At 49.9% G+C, this 16,712-nt stretch overlaps 1 protein-coding gene across 4 annotated transcripts in view; it reads right to left on the bottom strand.

The window, feature by feature from the left end:
• Nucleotides 1-7,238: 7,238 nt before the first annotated feature.
• prdm16 (PR domain containing 16) overlaps nt 7,239-16,712 on the bottom strand; it is a 113,557-nt gene continuing 104,083 nt past the window's right edge. For all 4 annotated transcript variants that reach the window (XM_042343565.1, XM_042343562.1, XM_042343564.1 and 1 more), the window contains 5 exons: nt 14,157-14,326; nt 13,275-13,449; nt 9,762-10,007; nt 8,772-8,952; nt 7,239-7,465 (listed from right to left, as the gene is read on the bottom strand). In XM_042343565.1, the coding sequence (XP_042199499.1) occupies nt 7,331-7,465; nt 8,772-8,952; nt 9,762-10,007; nt 13,275-13,449; nt 14,157-14,326 (907 nt within the window). In that variant the 3' untranslated portion in view covers nt 7,239-7,330. The remainder of the gene's footprint in view (nt 7,466-8,771; nt 8,953-9,761; nt 10,008-13,274; nt 13,450-14,156; nt 14,327-16,712) is intronic.

The raw sequence follows: 16,712 nt of genomic DNA, 5'->3' as shown, positions 1-16,712 counted from the left end.
CTTCCCCTGGAGAGAACTTCCATTTGTCGTGCTCTTTGTGCCGCCTTTAACGTCTCAACCGTGTGGTGTTGTTATTATTATTGTTATTATTATTATTATTATTGACTCCGTACCTTTCTCAAAGATCTGAGAATTGAACAAAGCCCCCAAATTCCACCTGGCCTTAGCCTGTGAGGCCACGTTGGCACGAGGGTCTCGTGTGGAGCGGAAAGGCTGGCGCGGGCGGGCTGGTTGGGGGCAATTGGCCCATTTTTGCACTGTATCGCTCTATGTAACTCTGCGTGACTCCAACGCAACTGGGTACACTGTGGCTGGTGACTCCGACTGCGTGGTCGAGGCCTGCACAGCTACACGTCATCTCCCCGAAGGAACAACAAGTGTTTTATTCTCTAAGCGTATCTTTTGTAAGAAGGAATAGCCACTCCTATGGGTGTGCCCCATGTTGGAAGAGGCAAGTCTTCACCAGTCCTGCATCTTGTGCCTTTAGCTAATCTTTAGCGCTCTCTACTGTCAAGTGGAAGAAGCACATCACTCTCCCCGTTAAACAGTTCAGTGAGAGCTTCAGGGTGGGGGGAACATGGGGGTGGGGGTGGGTGGGGGTGGGGGGGGGGGAACGGGAGAGAGGGGGCAAGAGATATAGAGGGGGGAACAGATCAAATTCTGTCTCAAATTCTGTTTTGTTTTTTAAAACATTAATCCCACGCCCGACTCGATCGCCCATACCCCTCGACCCACCCGCAAAGCTAAGGTATCAGATCTATCGACCCTGCTTGTGAGAGAAAGTCTTGCCTTAATATTTAAGGTGGTGTCGATGATTTGTGGAAGACGTCTTAAATCCATTCTTTGTTTGCAAGCCATTCTTCTAAAGCCCTGGCGTCCGAATTTCCAAGGCTCGTTTAAAATTTTCCACAAGCTTTCCCACCGCATTAAGTTTCAGCCATCCCCTTCCCCCCCCCCCTTACCCATCCCCAGGCTAAGACTGGGTGGAATTTCAGGCCCGCCTGAATTTGCTCATGAAGTTACGTGAAGGCTTGCGTGCAGTGGATGGACTCTGACCCACACCGCGCGGGGAGGGGGAAGGGGGGACAAGTTGACAGAATAAACAATGAACTCCCTCCCTCCTTGCAGCAGGTTCCTGCAACGCTCCGCCCCTTAACATATAGCACGACCGGCCTAGTTAATGATTTCCGAGAAGACGATAGGAGTAAAATGCGTACAGGTTGTTTGCTTCAGGGCGTGGGGAGCCCTAAAGGGGCAACAGGTTTCAAATTAGATGCTTCGGGCAAGATATTGTTAACAATAACCATAACAATAATCCTCACATTTGTTACAGCGCCTTATCACGTCCGCGTGTGACTCAAAGGGCTGGACGTTTTACTGTGACGTATAGCGACTGTGTATTGGTAGCCAAATGCGGCAGCCAATTTTGCTCACAGCCATGCGATGCAGCGAGCGATCATGATTTGGCAGATATTTCTATAAAGAGGGCAGTTAACAGCTGTGGTGGGTTATGGAGAGAAGGCTGATAAAAGTGCCCAGACTCTCTTAATTCCCAGGGCAGGGATCATTCCACTGATGGGTAGAGTGATCGTAGCTGGCCAAGCAGTGGAAAAGCTTGCCAGACGATGCTATCAACAGCAAGCTATGCAGCGAGAGTCGGTTAAGCTCCAGCAGTTACCCCAACGCACACTGTGGGGGTCTCCCAAACCCTGGCTCTTGCCAACCTGAGCCTAATTCTCTCCAGACATCCGCGTGTGTTCAGACACCCGGCTGACCAAACAAGTCAAAGAACTCTAACGCAGCGCAGCGAAAGGATAGAGTCGGGAGAAAAACACAGCGAATTCTTTAATATAAAAAGCACACAGGTTTATTGCAGATCACTTTCATGTATAAATTCATTGTAGCATTTGAAAGATTACATTTGGTATACATTCCTACTCTCTACATCATAAACATAAGAATCAGGCTGGAATTTATTCCCCATTTTCAATTCTCTATGAAATACAGAACACAGGCTTCGTAATGCACTGAAATTTTGTCAATCATTCACTTTATTTTTTTCTACACTCGTCCTTTCCAGGTCTTTTTTTTTTGTGTTTTCTCTCTCTCTCTCTCTCTCTCTCTCCCCCCTCAAACAGTTTCTCACCCCCACCCCCCCACCCCCCCACCCCCAACCCCACCCCACTCCCCTCCACGATTAAATTTAAATTTTCCGCGCATGTAACTCTTTCTTTTTGTTTCGTTAAACTAGTCAGCTTTTATTAACAAAAAAAAACACTGCCTCTTGTTTCAGGGCAGTTAAGAGACTCTTAACTTCAGACATCTAACCACAAATATACAAATAAGTGCATCTACAGTATTGTCAGCACAAATACGTCAACTGCTAAACACAAGCCATGCACTGCCGTAATTTTTTTTCTCTTTTTTAACTTTTTTCTCCTCTCTCTCCTTTTAAAACGTAAGATTTATACAATCCCAATGACTTGAAATGACCGGGCACCATTAAAACACCCAGATAAGAAGGCTTTACTTCACTAAGTCTCGATGAGTTTTGCTTCTGTGTGTCTTTCTCCCCCCCCTCTCTCTCTGTCTCTCTTTCTCTCTCTTCCGAAGCGCTTTTCTTTTTTTTTGTTGTGTATATATATATATATATAAAAAAATGGCCTGTTTGAAACGATTTTTTTTTTAAAAACATTTTAATTTATAAAGTTAAGAGTAAACACCCACAAAGGACTTAAGACAATAAAGAGTGAAGAGGCGGGTCAGGCAGTCAGATTCACCTGTACTATAAAATTAACTTTGGGCTGGTTCACACATTTTTCCGCGGCAAAGCTTGCCTGGATGTTAGGGTTGTGGTGGGGGTGGGGGGTTTGGAGGATGAGTCCCAAGTGGTGCAAGATTGTCTAACTGGAGTTGGATTCATATCGTTTTCACACACATAGAACCGTAGAATTATACAGCGCAGAAGGTGGCCTTTCAGCCCATCGTGTCTGTGCCATCTCTTCGAAAAGAGCTTCCCGATTTCAATCCCACTCCCCCCACGTTTGAGACGTCTTATTTTTTTATTTGAGAAAAACAAGTTTAATCGGACTAAGACTTTTTTCTCTTGCTTGCCCTCTCCCCCTATCCCTCGCTCTTCCTCTCCCCTCCTCTGTTCCTCTCTGCCACTCTCCCCGAATAGAACGTGAACCTTTGAGAATACGGTTACCTGCAGAGCTCAGTGAAAAAAAAGAGACACGAGAGATTACACCTCGGCTGAAGAGACAAGACACCTGCGTCTTAAAATTCAGGAGGAATCGGGGAGGAAAGCGCGGAAGATTCCTCAATTTGGTCTCGATTGATTCGGAAAAGACGGTTGCTTTCCGAAGGCCTGAAGGAAAACGGGATCGAGGGCAGGATTGAAAGAATTTGAAGACAAATGCATCTCGGAGGTCGGGATCACAGGGTTGTAGGGAACATGACTACGGTGCTTGGTACGCGCTGAGAAACAGGACACCACCTCACACTACATTCGCAGTGTCCGGTGACAAGCTGGGGAGGGGAGGCCGATACCAATCCGAAAGGGGAGTGGGTTTGGAGTTCACCGTTACCGCGGTGAGGTTTAATCCATTGACCGACCGGCAATTGTCTCTCAACACAAGCATTAAGTGCGAAGAATGTTGAAGTGTCGTGGGTGGCCGGTGGCTCTGTGCTCAGTGCATTGGCCAGACTCGTTCTCAGGGCACAGAGGGAGTCTCGGATGGATTGTTCCTGCCAGACGAGTATTCCCAAATAGGGAATCGCTTGTTTATCTAGTTTAAAAAAAAATCCGAGCGGGAATGGTTCTGATATGGCAGCATATCATCGTAAAACAATAATATAGATATATATATATATGAGATTGACAAGTGGCTTGTCCGTATCTAGTTTACGCTATTTCTAAACAGATTTCTTGATCGGAAATGTGTGGCTCGGATTTCTGAAACCCTCAACGTGCGGGATTCCTTCTCAAGGAACCGGGCAAATGTGGGGGGAGGGAGAGTGGGGGAGGGGGTGGCATGTGAGATAGGGGTATTCCTGGAAATTCCCCCTTGTCTTAACCCCGTGAGGCTGTTTTGCCTCGAAACTTAAGATCATGCAAAATTGGGTAAGAAAATATCTTAAATACACTGAATTTGATTCAACTTGCATTTATATAGCGCCGTTCGCGCAGGGCAGGGTCTCGGAGCGCTGAAAAGTTGAGCGTATCAATGGAATTGATAACCCATCGGGTCCCATGAGAGATCCTCAACCCAACTCCCACTGAAGATTCTCATGAGTTCCTGAAAAGTGCATTCATCTCTTTACGGTCGTGCGGAGGGAGAGGGCAATCGATACACAAGAGGTCTTCTTCCAATAAAGCACCTGGCTGAATTATTTCAGTGGTTAAGGATGGGGTGGGGGAGCAAAGAAGGTGGCAACATGGGAAGAGAGGGTATTGGGAAGGGAGAAAGAGAGAGAGAGGAGGGGAGGCTTTTCCTGGTCAAATAAATAGGAGAGATACAGATAGATCACTGTGGAACACGCACACACATTTATAAGTGCTCATAGTTTTAACATAATCATCAGTAACATGCGTGAGAAAATAAGTTAATCGTCAAATCAGGTCACCAGGCTCCAATGGGCATTACCCCCACCTCTCCCTTTCATCCATCCCGCCCACCCCACCCACACCCCCCCCCACTCCCACCCCCCCACAAAACAATTACCTACAGCAGACTCGAAAATGGTTTGGTTCAAACCATTTGCCATTGGCTACAGTGCACGCGGGAGCAGTCGCTACTCTGGTAATGGGGGATGTTTGGATAATGGTGGGGATGGAGTACGCCATTGCAAACTTAAGGAATTTTTCCCAATTATTCTTGCTCCCATGTTTTCTCCCCCTTCCCGACATCAGCCCTCCTCTCCCCCCCCCACCCCCACACCCCCTCACCCGGATTTTACAGTAAAGTATAGTGACTGTGCCATTTGTGGGCGAATGCGACAGCCAGTTTGCGCATAGCGAGGAGGGGGATGGGGGTGGGGGGAAGGGAGGGGGGCGCAGGTTGCAAATAGGTTTGGATAGAGGCCGATTGGCCTCCTCTTTGTTTTGGTGAGTGTAGATTTCAATTGGGACACTTCGATGCTATGGGTAAAAAAAAAACCCATCAATTGCTGTGTTCGTTGCAAAGCAGCTGTGGGGAGCCTTCATGGGGCGGAATGTGGTTGCGTTGGGGGGGGGGGGGGTGGGGGAAGACGAGGAGGAGGGGGAATATAACAATGTCTATAACAATATGTAAATATCCCTCATTCCCGACCCTCACCCACACACAAAGTGCTGGAATGTACTCTCTCTCTCTTCCGAAGGTGGGGTGGGGGGGGGGGGGGGGGGAAGGGGGCAAAATAGACATTATTTTCTCACTTTTCTCTTATTTACAAGAGGGGAAATTTTTATTAAAAAAATCTCACGACGGGAGTTGCCCAAGAGCAGGAAAAATTGGGGAATTTTTTTGGTGGTGGTGGTGGGGGGGGGTATTGTTCGAGACAAACAGCGGAGGGTGAGGGCTGAGGGGTTTGCGGAGGGAGGTTGAGGAGGAGGGGGGCTTAAAGGGGAGAGTTGGGTGGAGGGGGGGAAAGTAACATAAAAGCGAGAGGCCAATCTGAGTTGCTCAAATTAAACTCTCCACAAAACTATTTACAGGAGCTTAAAGCAGGGGGTGAAGTTGCGGGGAAATAGGACTGGGGGAATCTCTTCCCCCCTCTCCCCGCCGCCACCACAGTTCATCCACCCTCCCCGGATAGCTTTTGCTGCGGAAGATGGAAGCTGTACCGCAGAATCCAGCCACATCGATCTTAACGGAAAGCCCTGTCAAAAAAAATACTCTTGGTCCTCTTCCCCCGCTCTCTTCCAAAAGGTTTGGCGCTTTCCAAACGAGACGTTAAACTGAGCGAGATTTTGCAGTTACAAAAGGAAACTCTTTCTTTCTTTCTTTCTTTTGTTCTTTCTTACTTTCTCTCGCTCTCTTTCTCTTTCTCTCTCTCTCTCTCTCTCTCTTCCCTTTCTTTCTGTTACCTTTTCTCCGTGAAAAATAAAACATAAATAGCAAGAATATAGAAGCAATCCTCAACGAACTGTACGCGCTTAAACAATTCTTCCTCTCCCCTCCCCCCCCATCCCCACCCAGCCTCCTCCCCCCAAATACACACACGGAAAAAAAAAAACAGGATAAGAAACTGATTGTCTGAGAATTGTTAACAAGAAAGACTCCTCCATATTATTATTTGGCACAAATGACGCCCCCTACTGGACAGTTATGGTACAACATCAACACACACTTTTGGTCCTTCCCTTCAATACAGTAATTCTTCTTCATCTTATTTCAACTCAAGTCTCCCCCCTCCAAACCCCCCAACGCCCCCCACCCCCCACAACCCACCCCCCGCCCCAGTCCCCAGTCCCCAGTCCCCAGTCCCCAGTCCCCCCGCCATGACAACTAAGTGCACAAGACACAATACTGCTTCTTACAGAAGAAATGCAATTTCAAAACGGAATTGGGGCGTTGTTGGGGTGGGGGGTTGGGGGTGCGGGGTGGTGGTGGTGGGGGGTTTGCGGAGGAGCTGCGGTTGGGGGTCAGGGGGAGCGAGAATTGCGGCTCTTATATACAGGTTATTGTGATCACTGACTGCACAGTTATTATAGCTCCTCGCCCCCTGCCTCGCCATCGCCCACACTACTCCCTTTTTTCTGCGGATAATTTAAAATTATAACAGAACGGGGTTGGTTGGGGGAGGGAGGGGGGGGTTAGTTGGTTGGATGGTTGGTTGGGGTGGGTGGTGGTGGTGGGGGGGGGGATTTGCTATCCTGTAACAGGGCACAGTGGGAAACACAGAGAGACTAGAGCGAGCAATCTCTCCTCCCTGCGCTACACTCAGCACATTTTCTAAACCAAACCTCCTGCAATAACAATATTCTTTGTGCAAAAAAAAATCAGAACAGGAATAAATATTTTTTTACTCTCTCTCTCTCTCTCTCTCTCTCTCTCGCGTTCTCTCCTTACTTGTGGAACTCAAGGTCCCAAACCACATCGCTGGTGAAGACAGGATTGAAAGTGATGTACGACCTTCCTAAGCTTGGCAGACAAGAATCTTTGAATCTTCCTTAGCTGCGCCCAAGACTTCAGCCCATATTTGCCCCCCACCCCATCCCAGTTTAGCCCCCCTCCCCTCCCGCCCCGCCCCGTCCCCTATCTCCCTCCCCAAATACGTCGGGAGCAGCATTCTTCCTCCGTGTTCTTCCTCTCTCTCTCTTTCGTTCTCTCCTTCTCTCTCTCTTTCATACATGATTGATTGGGTGAAATGTGCCAGTCTCCTGGGCACCTCCTGCCATGTTCAGCCAAGCGTCCAGAGAATTCTGCGACGACGGATGAAGGGAATTGTTCTCGGAGAGCGAGAGCATCATGGCGTAAGCCTGGGTTGGAGGGGGAAAAGGGGAAAGAAAAAGACGAAGGAGAAGAAAAAAAAAGGTCCGTTAGCACACACTTTCCCTCAAAGGCAACAATCAAGATACAAGAATTATTTAAAAAGCGTTAATTTTCTCATTAATTTTGTGGCGTAAAGCCTTGGAACGCTTACTAACAATCGTCTCAAAGTTTCCTTCAAGTGTAGTGACTGTGTATTTTTGTAGGTGAATGCAGGAGCCAATTTGAGCATTGTTTGTGCCCCACACCCAGTCCCCGGTCCCCCACACAGGCACGCACACTTTTTTTCTCTCATGGGGTCAGCCTGGACTGCATGAGAAAAACATCTCGAAACATCTCAACATTTTCTCCTTTTTGTTAGGTCCCCTTTTAACTTGAAAGGAGACAAGATGAGGGGCGGTGGGGTGGTGGGGGGGGGCGGCGGGCTTAGGGTGGGGTTGGGGACCAGAACCCTTTGTAGTGTGGGAACGGAGAAGAACACAGACTGAGCGAGGATATCCCGATCGACGATGCACTCAGAGGGCTTCTGATTAATTAACTCGCGGAAAGCAGCTCACTGTCAAATAGACTGCTTTCTTTTTAGCGAAACGTGTGCCTGACTGAAATGCTTCCCCCCGGCTTGGCTCCCTGTCCCTTTAGCTTAGATCTCGCTCCTCACCATCTGACCCAATCTGGCACCCTCGTCATAACACAGCGTATAGTTTAGGACATGACGTGCGCATGCGATCGCCAGGATGCTCGAAGGCAAACTGGATGGACCTCAGTCTTCCATCGTCCAGCAATTCGTATCTTCCTCAAGCTTCTAACCTTTGCCAATCACCTGTGGGTACAAACTCCACCCCGGCTCTAACCTTGATTCTATTTACAGGTTGTGTTTCGGAGCGCCCAGGACTTGGCAAATAACTGCCTTGATCTCTGAAGCCTCTTCTTTCAAAATTTCCCACGGTTCTTAAAACGAAACTTTCAGGGGAAGTTAAAATAGGTTCGGTTAATCAGATTCGATCATTTTCGCCCACAAAATACACAGTCGGTTCACTTTACGGTATATTTCGTGAAGCGCTTTGAGACGTCTCGAAGACGTGATAATACTCTATATCAAATGCAAGGATTAATATTGTTATTATTATTATTAGGATTATTTTCCGAATTCCGGATCTTCTGAAATGCTCTGTAAAATAAGACTAAATCTGGTCCGGAAGGATTTCAAGCGACCATCTCTCTCCATCACTCACCCATCCCACCCACGTACAATTTACACAGTCAACATTCCCAGTCAACTTGCTTGCATTGCCATACCTGAGTTTTAGCCTGCCTGTACAGTGTCTCTTTTATTGCTTCGGAGTCTAAGGTTGGGTTAAAGATCGCGGCCTCCTTAACTTGATACTGCTCCTCTGCTGCCTTGCGCAGGTCCAGCCCTTTTGTGAAAGGCTCTGTCTGCTCCAAAGCCAACAGGCCAGCTTCATTCTCAGCAATACACCTGTGCAGGTGATCAGGGAGGGCGGGAGTGGTGTGGGGGGGGGGGGGGAGGTGGGAGGGGAGAAGGTGACCCCATGTTAGCCATCTGACCTTGTCACAACTTGAGTCAATCCGAGCGAGATCGGGCTTTGCATGCACAAATCGCACATGCGGGTGTATATACACACTCACACACTCACACGCGTGTATACACATGCTGACACGCACACACACATCAATACACACACCCAATACACGTGCTCACATTGATACGCACGCTCACAACGACATACACACACACACCGATTCACACCCACAAAAACGCATTAACGCACCGATACACACATGTGGATACACACGCCACATGCTCACCATGATATACACACACACACACTCACTCACTCACTGTTATGCACACATACACTGCACAGTGAGGAGGGAGGAGAGGGAGGGGAAGCAAAGCCAAGCATGAGGGACGATGGTCTAAACACTGTGTGAAGCTGGAGAAAGCGTCTTTACTCATCGCTGGTTCTTTATTCAAAGCAATTTGCAGACTGCGTGACGTAATCCTCTAGATCTGAACTTAATGTGGCCAATTTCGGGAGAAAATGGCCCTGAAACATTTTCCGCCCTTTATTCTTAAGGATGTTTCTTTCCCCATCCACCAGAGTGCAACCCCCCCTCCACTCCCCCACCCCACTCCCCACCACCTCCACCCTATTGTGAATAAAGACATGAAGGGGGTGAGCGGGGTGGGGAGATGTGGGTGGTGGGGGGGGTGGGGGAGAGGTGTAAGGGGTCGGTGCCCACTCATACAGTAATGTGACAAACCTGCGGGAATGTTCATATCCCATTGTCAGTGGGGCAGGAAGCTCCTCCTTGGTTTCTCTGAACGCTGCTCTGACCTCGACCTTGGGCGAGACGGGATCGTCCTGGGACTTTTCCGTCAGGCTCTCGTCCTCCTCTTCATCTTCCTCCTCCAGCTCCTCCTCCTCTTCCTCATCGTCCGCCTCCTCGGCCTTCTGGCTGGTCAGCGGGTGGCCCGGCTGCTGACTTGTGGTCACTTGCGCCTCAGGCCTGGACGGGACAGGACAGACAGGAATTGGTGGGGAGGGAGAAAGACTTGGGACTAAATGGATTCCTCATTTCAAGAGCCAGCACCTCCCCCACCCGCCCCTATACCTCTCGTCCATCCCATCTCCCATGGGTAAGGGAGCAGGTAGGGTGAGGGGCAAAGGAGAGATGAAAACACCATGTTTCACAGAATGGTAAAGGAAAAGATCAATCTTGCCACATGGATTGTGACCCTATAACCTCCACCCCCCCACGCCCCGCCAACCCCCCACCCGCCCCCAAAGGTGTATGGTAAATAAACAAGCTCTGAGCCATAAAACTGAAGCCAATGTTACAAAGCTCACCTTGTGCCTGTCAGCACTGAGCCTGCAAACAGAGAGGAGCATTGATCAGGCGCTCAGCACATCCCAAGCCACCAGAATCACTGCACCTTGATCTCCTGCCAACCCAAACACTGGCTCCTTCTGCCATGCCAAGCCACCACTCACCTCTCCATGCATCAATGCCTGATCTCAGGGCTCTGCGGAGAGTTTACTTAGGCTGTGGCCTGGGCTGGGCAGGGCAGAGGGGGGGGGGGGAGACAGTTGGCCTGGCTTGGCTGGGCTTGGCTGGGATGATTACAGTAGGCTGGCAGGGGTGGGCCGAGTACTAGAGAGAGAGCCCGAGGAGAGAGTGGTGTCTCCAGCTATGGCTTCCTTTACCCATCGCGTCCCAAGTACGTTGGGATTCGCGCCCAATAAAGCCAATTCCGTAGACAGAGCCATCGGAGGAAACTCTGCCCTTCCCACTGAGCGCACGCCTGATCCCATTTTGAATCAATGTTTTAAATCGATCGCTGGACGAAAAAACAATCCTCTCACTGTCTCTCCGCTCAGACTCTGATGTTGCCCAAACTAGAGATTCAATAGAATAGAATCTCTCTTCATTTCCTTAAGACATATCCAGCGTTCTTTTTGTCCGCAAAGAAAATAGTTCATCAGCTCAATTCTTTCTCTCGTTCAGCTCGACTTTCTCTCTCTTTCTCTCAATCTCTCTTTCTCTTTGCTTCACTCCCTCTCTCTTCCCTCTCTCTCTCTCTCCCTCTGTTCACCACGGCTATTTTAATTTAAATGAAAGATTTAAACGTCCTCCTTGCCCTGTTTCTCAGCGCTGGGAGATGAATTGTTAAACGCTTCGAGGCAAATGTCGTATAGTTTAATGGCAGCTCTGGTCTCTCGCACAGGCTGGGGTGTGCTAAGCAGCTCTTACGCACACAACAACTTTCATTTTGTCCTCTACTGGGAGATGTTGGTGTTCTTTCATGTGCCTAAGTAAACCCCTCTGTTGCCTGGGGACCTGTGCCTGTTACAGCCAGCCAACCCATCTCGCCTTGCAGCAGGAAAAGGGTCATTTGCTCTCTTGTCTGGGAACAAAACTGGAGGCGTGAGAGAGTGAGCGAGAGAGAGAAAGAGAGAGAGAAAGAGTGGGGCAGGGAAGGGAGAGAGGAAGAAAGAGAGAGATGTAAGTTGTAATAATAATTCTTGCATCTTGTACTACGCCTTTCCCAGCATTGGGATGACATCTCGAGGTACCTCCTGCAAACAGCCATGAGGTGAACCACCAACATTATCCAGTGGTGCGGGGGGAGGGGGGGATGGCGGGGTGTGGGGGGTGGTGAGGCGGTTTGTCGAGAGACAAACTCTCTTCTCTTTCCGATCGACCCCTGTAACTGGGCTCGAGTCGCGGTTTGCTTTGCTCTGGTGCTGGGCAGCTGCAGTACTCAGCCGCCGCCGCCGGAGGGCGGCGCAGACGGCATCTTTTGAGGGTCCGACCCTTTTTCCAATGACGAAACGTCATTTATTTTCCTTAAACAGATCCCATGACAAGTAGACCTTTGCTTCCCGCACCTTGTGTTCTCCCCCGACTAGTCGTTAAAAGGCACATCGGAGCAGAATCGGTGCCCAGTGACCGGTACCCGATTGCCGATTCAGTAAAACGGGGAAGAGACGAGGCTTTGATGGTCAGTGTTGACAACTGATGGGTCAGCGTTCATTGCGCGCCCGCAGTTCTCTTGGTGACACACGAGACGTGGGAGCTCAGTTTAACATCTCAGCCAAAAGCTCTGACAACACAACACTCCCTCACCTCTCACCCCTGTCCTAACCCGCGCCCCCCGCCCTCCAACCCCTCTGCTCTACACTGGGACCAGTACACGGTGACGTGACGTTCTCCCTTCACCCTTAAGTCCAACATCTGTTCTAAGAATTATATATTAAAAGAAAAGTACCACTGATAAACGGAAAGAACATGTCCCCGGGGAGTGAGTTTGTATGTGTGTCTGTGTGAGTGAGCGTACGAGTGTGTGTGTGTGTGTGTGTGTGTGAGCGGGCGGGTTCCGTCTGCAAGCCAGATTATGGCGAGCGACGTGACAGTAATTGATTCTGTGATGAAGTCATTTGTTAGCGTTGCAAGAGTCTGGCAGGAACGGGTCTGAAGGGGGGGTGGGGGGGGGGTGGGTGGGGGTTGGTGGTGGTGGGGGGAGAGGAAAAGAAAAAAGACCCTGAACAGAACAGAAGAAATCAAAACAAATAGCACTAAAAAAATTTTTTTTAGGTTCCCTCCGTGTTCTCTCCATCCACGTGGCTTGGAGGTGAATCAGTGTTTGATGGGCAGCACTTCACATCAATATATTAATATTGATATATATTTACTGTACGTGTATACACAGTCAATTTCAGTTAGGTAACCAATCTGACTCCAATACAGCATTGTTTACTTCTTGGCTGTCTTCAGTGGGCAGGAATTTCTCAGATGAACATCAGCCCTTTACGCAAGGGAATGTCTGTGATGCTTGTGAGCGAGACCTGACAACTAAATTGCGGGTGAAAGGTAAACCTCATTCCGCCTGGTTCTGCGCTCTTAAATCTTGAGTTAACACAGAGCCGGAAAGGACAGGGAGGGGAGGGAGGAGAGGGTAGTGGATGATGGGTGATGATGGAGAGGCAGAGCAGGGCTTGGGGTGGTGGGGGGGGGGGGGGGGGATGGGGAGGGGGCGGGGGGTGTCTGACATTTTAAGGACGTATTTAAACCCGACACATTCGAAGCATGCATTAAAATCCAACTGTTTGTGCAGAATCTAAGCTCCAAAGTGTTTTGAATAATAACAATATTCCTTATTATTAAGTAGCGCCGTTCACGTCAGAGGACACTCAAACTGTCTGTATTTTGTGGGCGAAACGCAACAGCCAATTTGCTACTGAGCGCAGTTTGAAGGTCATGCCGGCCACAAACCTTTTCTCACTGGAACCAGAAGCCTTGCTCAAGTCGTTGTTCCCGATGAAATTCCGAATCTCCGAGAAGTACGAGTCCTCCTTCTCCTCCAAAAGTGCGCTGTTGTCCGGCTCGGAGTTTGGGGAAGACGCGCTGGTGCCCAGGTGGTTAGATGAGACCCCGGAGTGTTGGCTCACTGAAAGAAGCAGATATCGGGGGTGGAGGTGGGAAGTTGGGTGGGTGGGGGGGGTGGGTGGGTGGAGGAGGAACCCAAGTCAGATCGCTTGTTATAAACGTGGACGTCTCAGAACGCTTCACAGGGCATTGCGGAGAGCAGTGTGTGTTTTGTAGGCAAACACGGCAGCCAATTTGCGTAGGGGCTGCCATTTCCACATGAGGGGTTTCGATCCCCTTCAAAGCAAAGGCCCAGTAGACCGAAAGAGCCGGGTTTAACACCGAGGACGGCAGCAATAAACTACTACAAGGCTGCAACAGTTTGCATTTCTAATAATAATATTAATAATAATAATCCTTGCATTTGAGCGAGTGCCTTGTCACTCGTCGAGGCGTCTCAAAGCCCTTCATAGAATATATTGTAAAGTGGATTGACTGCGTATTTTGTGGACGAAACGCGGGAGCCAACTGCGCACAGCGACGTCCCCACAAACAGTCGTGGATTGAGTGACTACGTGATGTTTATTTTTTTGACTTACTGCTGGGTAAACAGAGGCGCGGGCGTGGAGGAAGGAAACCTGCCTTAGGTATTGTCCTGCCCAACCAGCGAATCAAACCCCGGGCCTCACGCTTGCGGAGACTAACCACCATGTTACGGGATTCCACAGTGCGCCCAGCGTGACACAACACACAACGTTGCTCACTCCACAGGGCAGAGGAGGCGCGTACCTGGAATACTCTCGTTCTCGTGCTTCTTGAGGTGACGGTCAAGGTTGGTCTGTTGGCCGAAGCAGCGGTTGCAGAGATGACACTTGAAGGGTTTCTCTTTGTTGTGGATGTTTCGGACGTGCCGCTGTAGGTTGGACGAGATGCTGAACGACCTATCGCAGTATTTACACCTGGGGAGAGGCGGGAGGAGCAGGAACAACCGCAGCATTAAAACACAAGCCCAGGGGGGATGAAATTCCACCCAGTCTCAGCCTGCCAGGCCTTCACCTCTGACAAGTTTTTGATGAGCTGCCTTCACTCCAGCCTGACTTTGGAAGCCAATGTCTTTTCAAGGACAACAACAACAAATTACATTTACTTTCACGTCGGGGGGGGGGGGGATGTCCCAAGGTGCTGGACAGTCAGGATTTGGACTCGAGTTGGGCATAGGTGACGGAGGGGCAGTGCATAATATTAATGCCGAAATTTTTGGAAGCCTTTTCCACAATTCCGTTCAAACTAAAATAAGACGACGTGGAATTTTGTGGACCTGAGAAAAATTGAAATGGAATGGAGGATTGTAACGGTAACGGAACAAAATAATAATCCGTGTGTACATTTGATAATAATAATCAACGATAACAATTCTTCGCGCTGGATTTGAAGCGCCTCACAGAATATACTGTAAAGTGAATCGACTGTATATTTTGTGGGCGAAATGCAGAAGTCAATTGTCCATAGCAGCGTCCCCACAAACAGTCGTGGATTGAGTGATCAAATTTTTGTTGTTATTTTAAATTCAGTCAACAGACGCAAAAAAAAAACAGATGCAAAGTAAGGACTGCGAAAGACTTTATTCAAGGAACGGACGGACAGATGTTGGGGTGGGTGGTGGTGTGGGAGGAACGAGAGGGCATGTGGGAGGTGGGGATAAAAAGAGTGGACCGTTCTACGAACGTAAGAGCATAGGAACAGGAGTAGGCCATTCAGCCCCTCGAGCCAGTTCTGCCATTCTATTGGATAACGGCCGATCTGGACCTCAACTCCCGTCACCTGCCCTTTCTTAGCCCCATAGCCCTCGATACCCTCCCCCCCCCCCCCTCCCCGCGACCGACCCAACAAAAATCTCTCCACCTCAGCCTGGAAAATCTGAGTGGGCCCAGCTTGCCACGAGTCAAAAAAAAAAACCTAAAGGGTTCGGTTGCTCAAAGGGTTAACTCACGGGCGATGGAACATACAGGGGCCAGGCTCGCGGGCAGCTCCTGGGGGATATATCGATGGAGCTGATACAACACAGTTTAGCTCACTACACAAACAGTGCAAGCCGTAACTGAGAGCTAATTGCGCTGGGAAAATTTACTGAGCATCAGAAGTTTTACATAATCAAACAAATTCTTTTAAGTTCTGCCTAAGAAAATGCCTGGCTCCCTAATTGGGGAGACCGGTGAATACCATGGGTCAGGGGCGAGCTGCTAATGGCAAAAGAGAGCCCAGTGTTTTGCCTCGGTTGCACGGGTGGGGGGGTGGGGGCGAGGGAATTTAGGGGTGGGCTGGTGGGGGGAGGAATTGTTAATTGCTTTGCTGAGAGAGTGTCTGGACGTGCGGTTAAGGGGGTTAGGGGTTGGGGTGAGGGGGTGTGGGGGGGGGGGACAGACGGTTTAATTCCAGTTGGTCGTGGGGTGGGGTGAGGGAGGGAGGGGGGCAGTTGCGGGAGGGCGGCGGTGGGGGGGAATCCTTCAGTGCTCAGACGCACTCGTCAGTCTCACTACCGCTGAAGGTTTCAGTAACAAAGAGCGCCCCTCCACCCCACCCCGCTGCCCCCCCACCCACACCACCCCTCACTCTGTCTTTTTGCACCCACCCTTCAAGCAAACCTGCCCCCCCCCCACCTCCCGCTCCCACTTCCCCCCTTCCCCCGCTCATTCGCTGGCCCACTCGCTCCCCTCTCCCCCTTCCCCCTTCCCCCTTCCCCGTCGCTCACCAAATCTGCTGCATATTTACCTACAAGTCAACTTGAAAAGTTGCAGGGAAAATGATCGAGTAATTTGTCAGGGCAAATTGTTTCTAAATTACCTAATCACCAACAAACCACCCTCCCCCCCCTCCCCTCCCCTCCCCAACCCCCCCCTCCCCACCGCCCTGGGGAAATATCCCTGCCAAGGCAGCAGCATTGCTCCCGGGGGACTTGCAATCTCTAACAGAGAAATGAGTCTGTAAAATCGTTGGGTTAGATCTCACAGCAACCTCTCTGCTCTTTCTCTCCAGCTTTGGGAAGCTTTACTGGGCTCCCCCCCCCCCACCTCAGCACTTGACGGCCTCCCCAGCCCGACCGTTAACCCCGTGCGCCAATCGCACCCGCCGTTTAACCCCTTCCCCCCCCCACCCTCCACTTCAAATTCCTGCATCTTATTATCAGTGCCTTGCGTCCTCCCGACGTGAAAGGCACCGTAGAATTGTAAGATGTCCTTGTTGCATTTCTTATCTGAGACGCTTTCGGCGCTCCCCTCACTCCGCCTGTCACGGTAAGACGCAGAGGGTGTCTCGGACTCAAGGCCGGGTGGAATTCGGGGTGTCTGA

The sequence above is a fragment of the Callorhinchus milii genome, unplaced genomic scaffold (genome assembly GCF_018977255.1).
Source record: "Callorhinchus milii isolate IMCB2004 unplaced genomic scaffold, IMCB_Cmil_1.0 Scaffold24, whole genome shotgun sequence".
Classification (NCBI taxonomy): domain Eukaryota; kingdom Metazoa; phylum Chordata; class Chondrichthyes; order Chimaeriformes; family Callorhinchidae; genus Callorhinchus; species Callorhinchus milii.
Note: the sequence above shows the minus strand (reverse complement) of the source record. Positions and strands in the feature narration are given on the sequence as shown.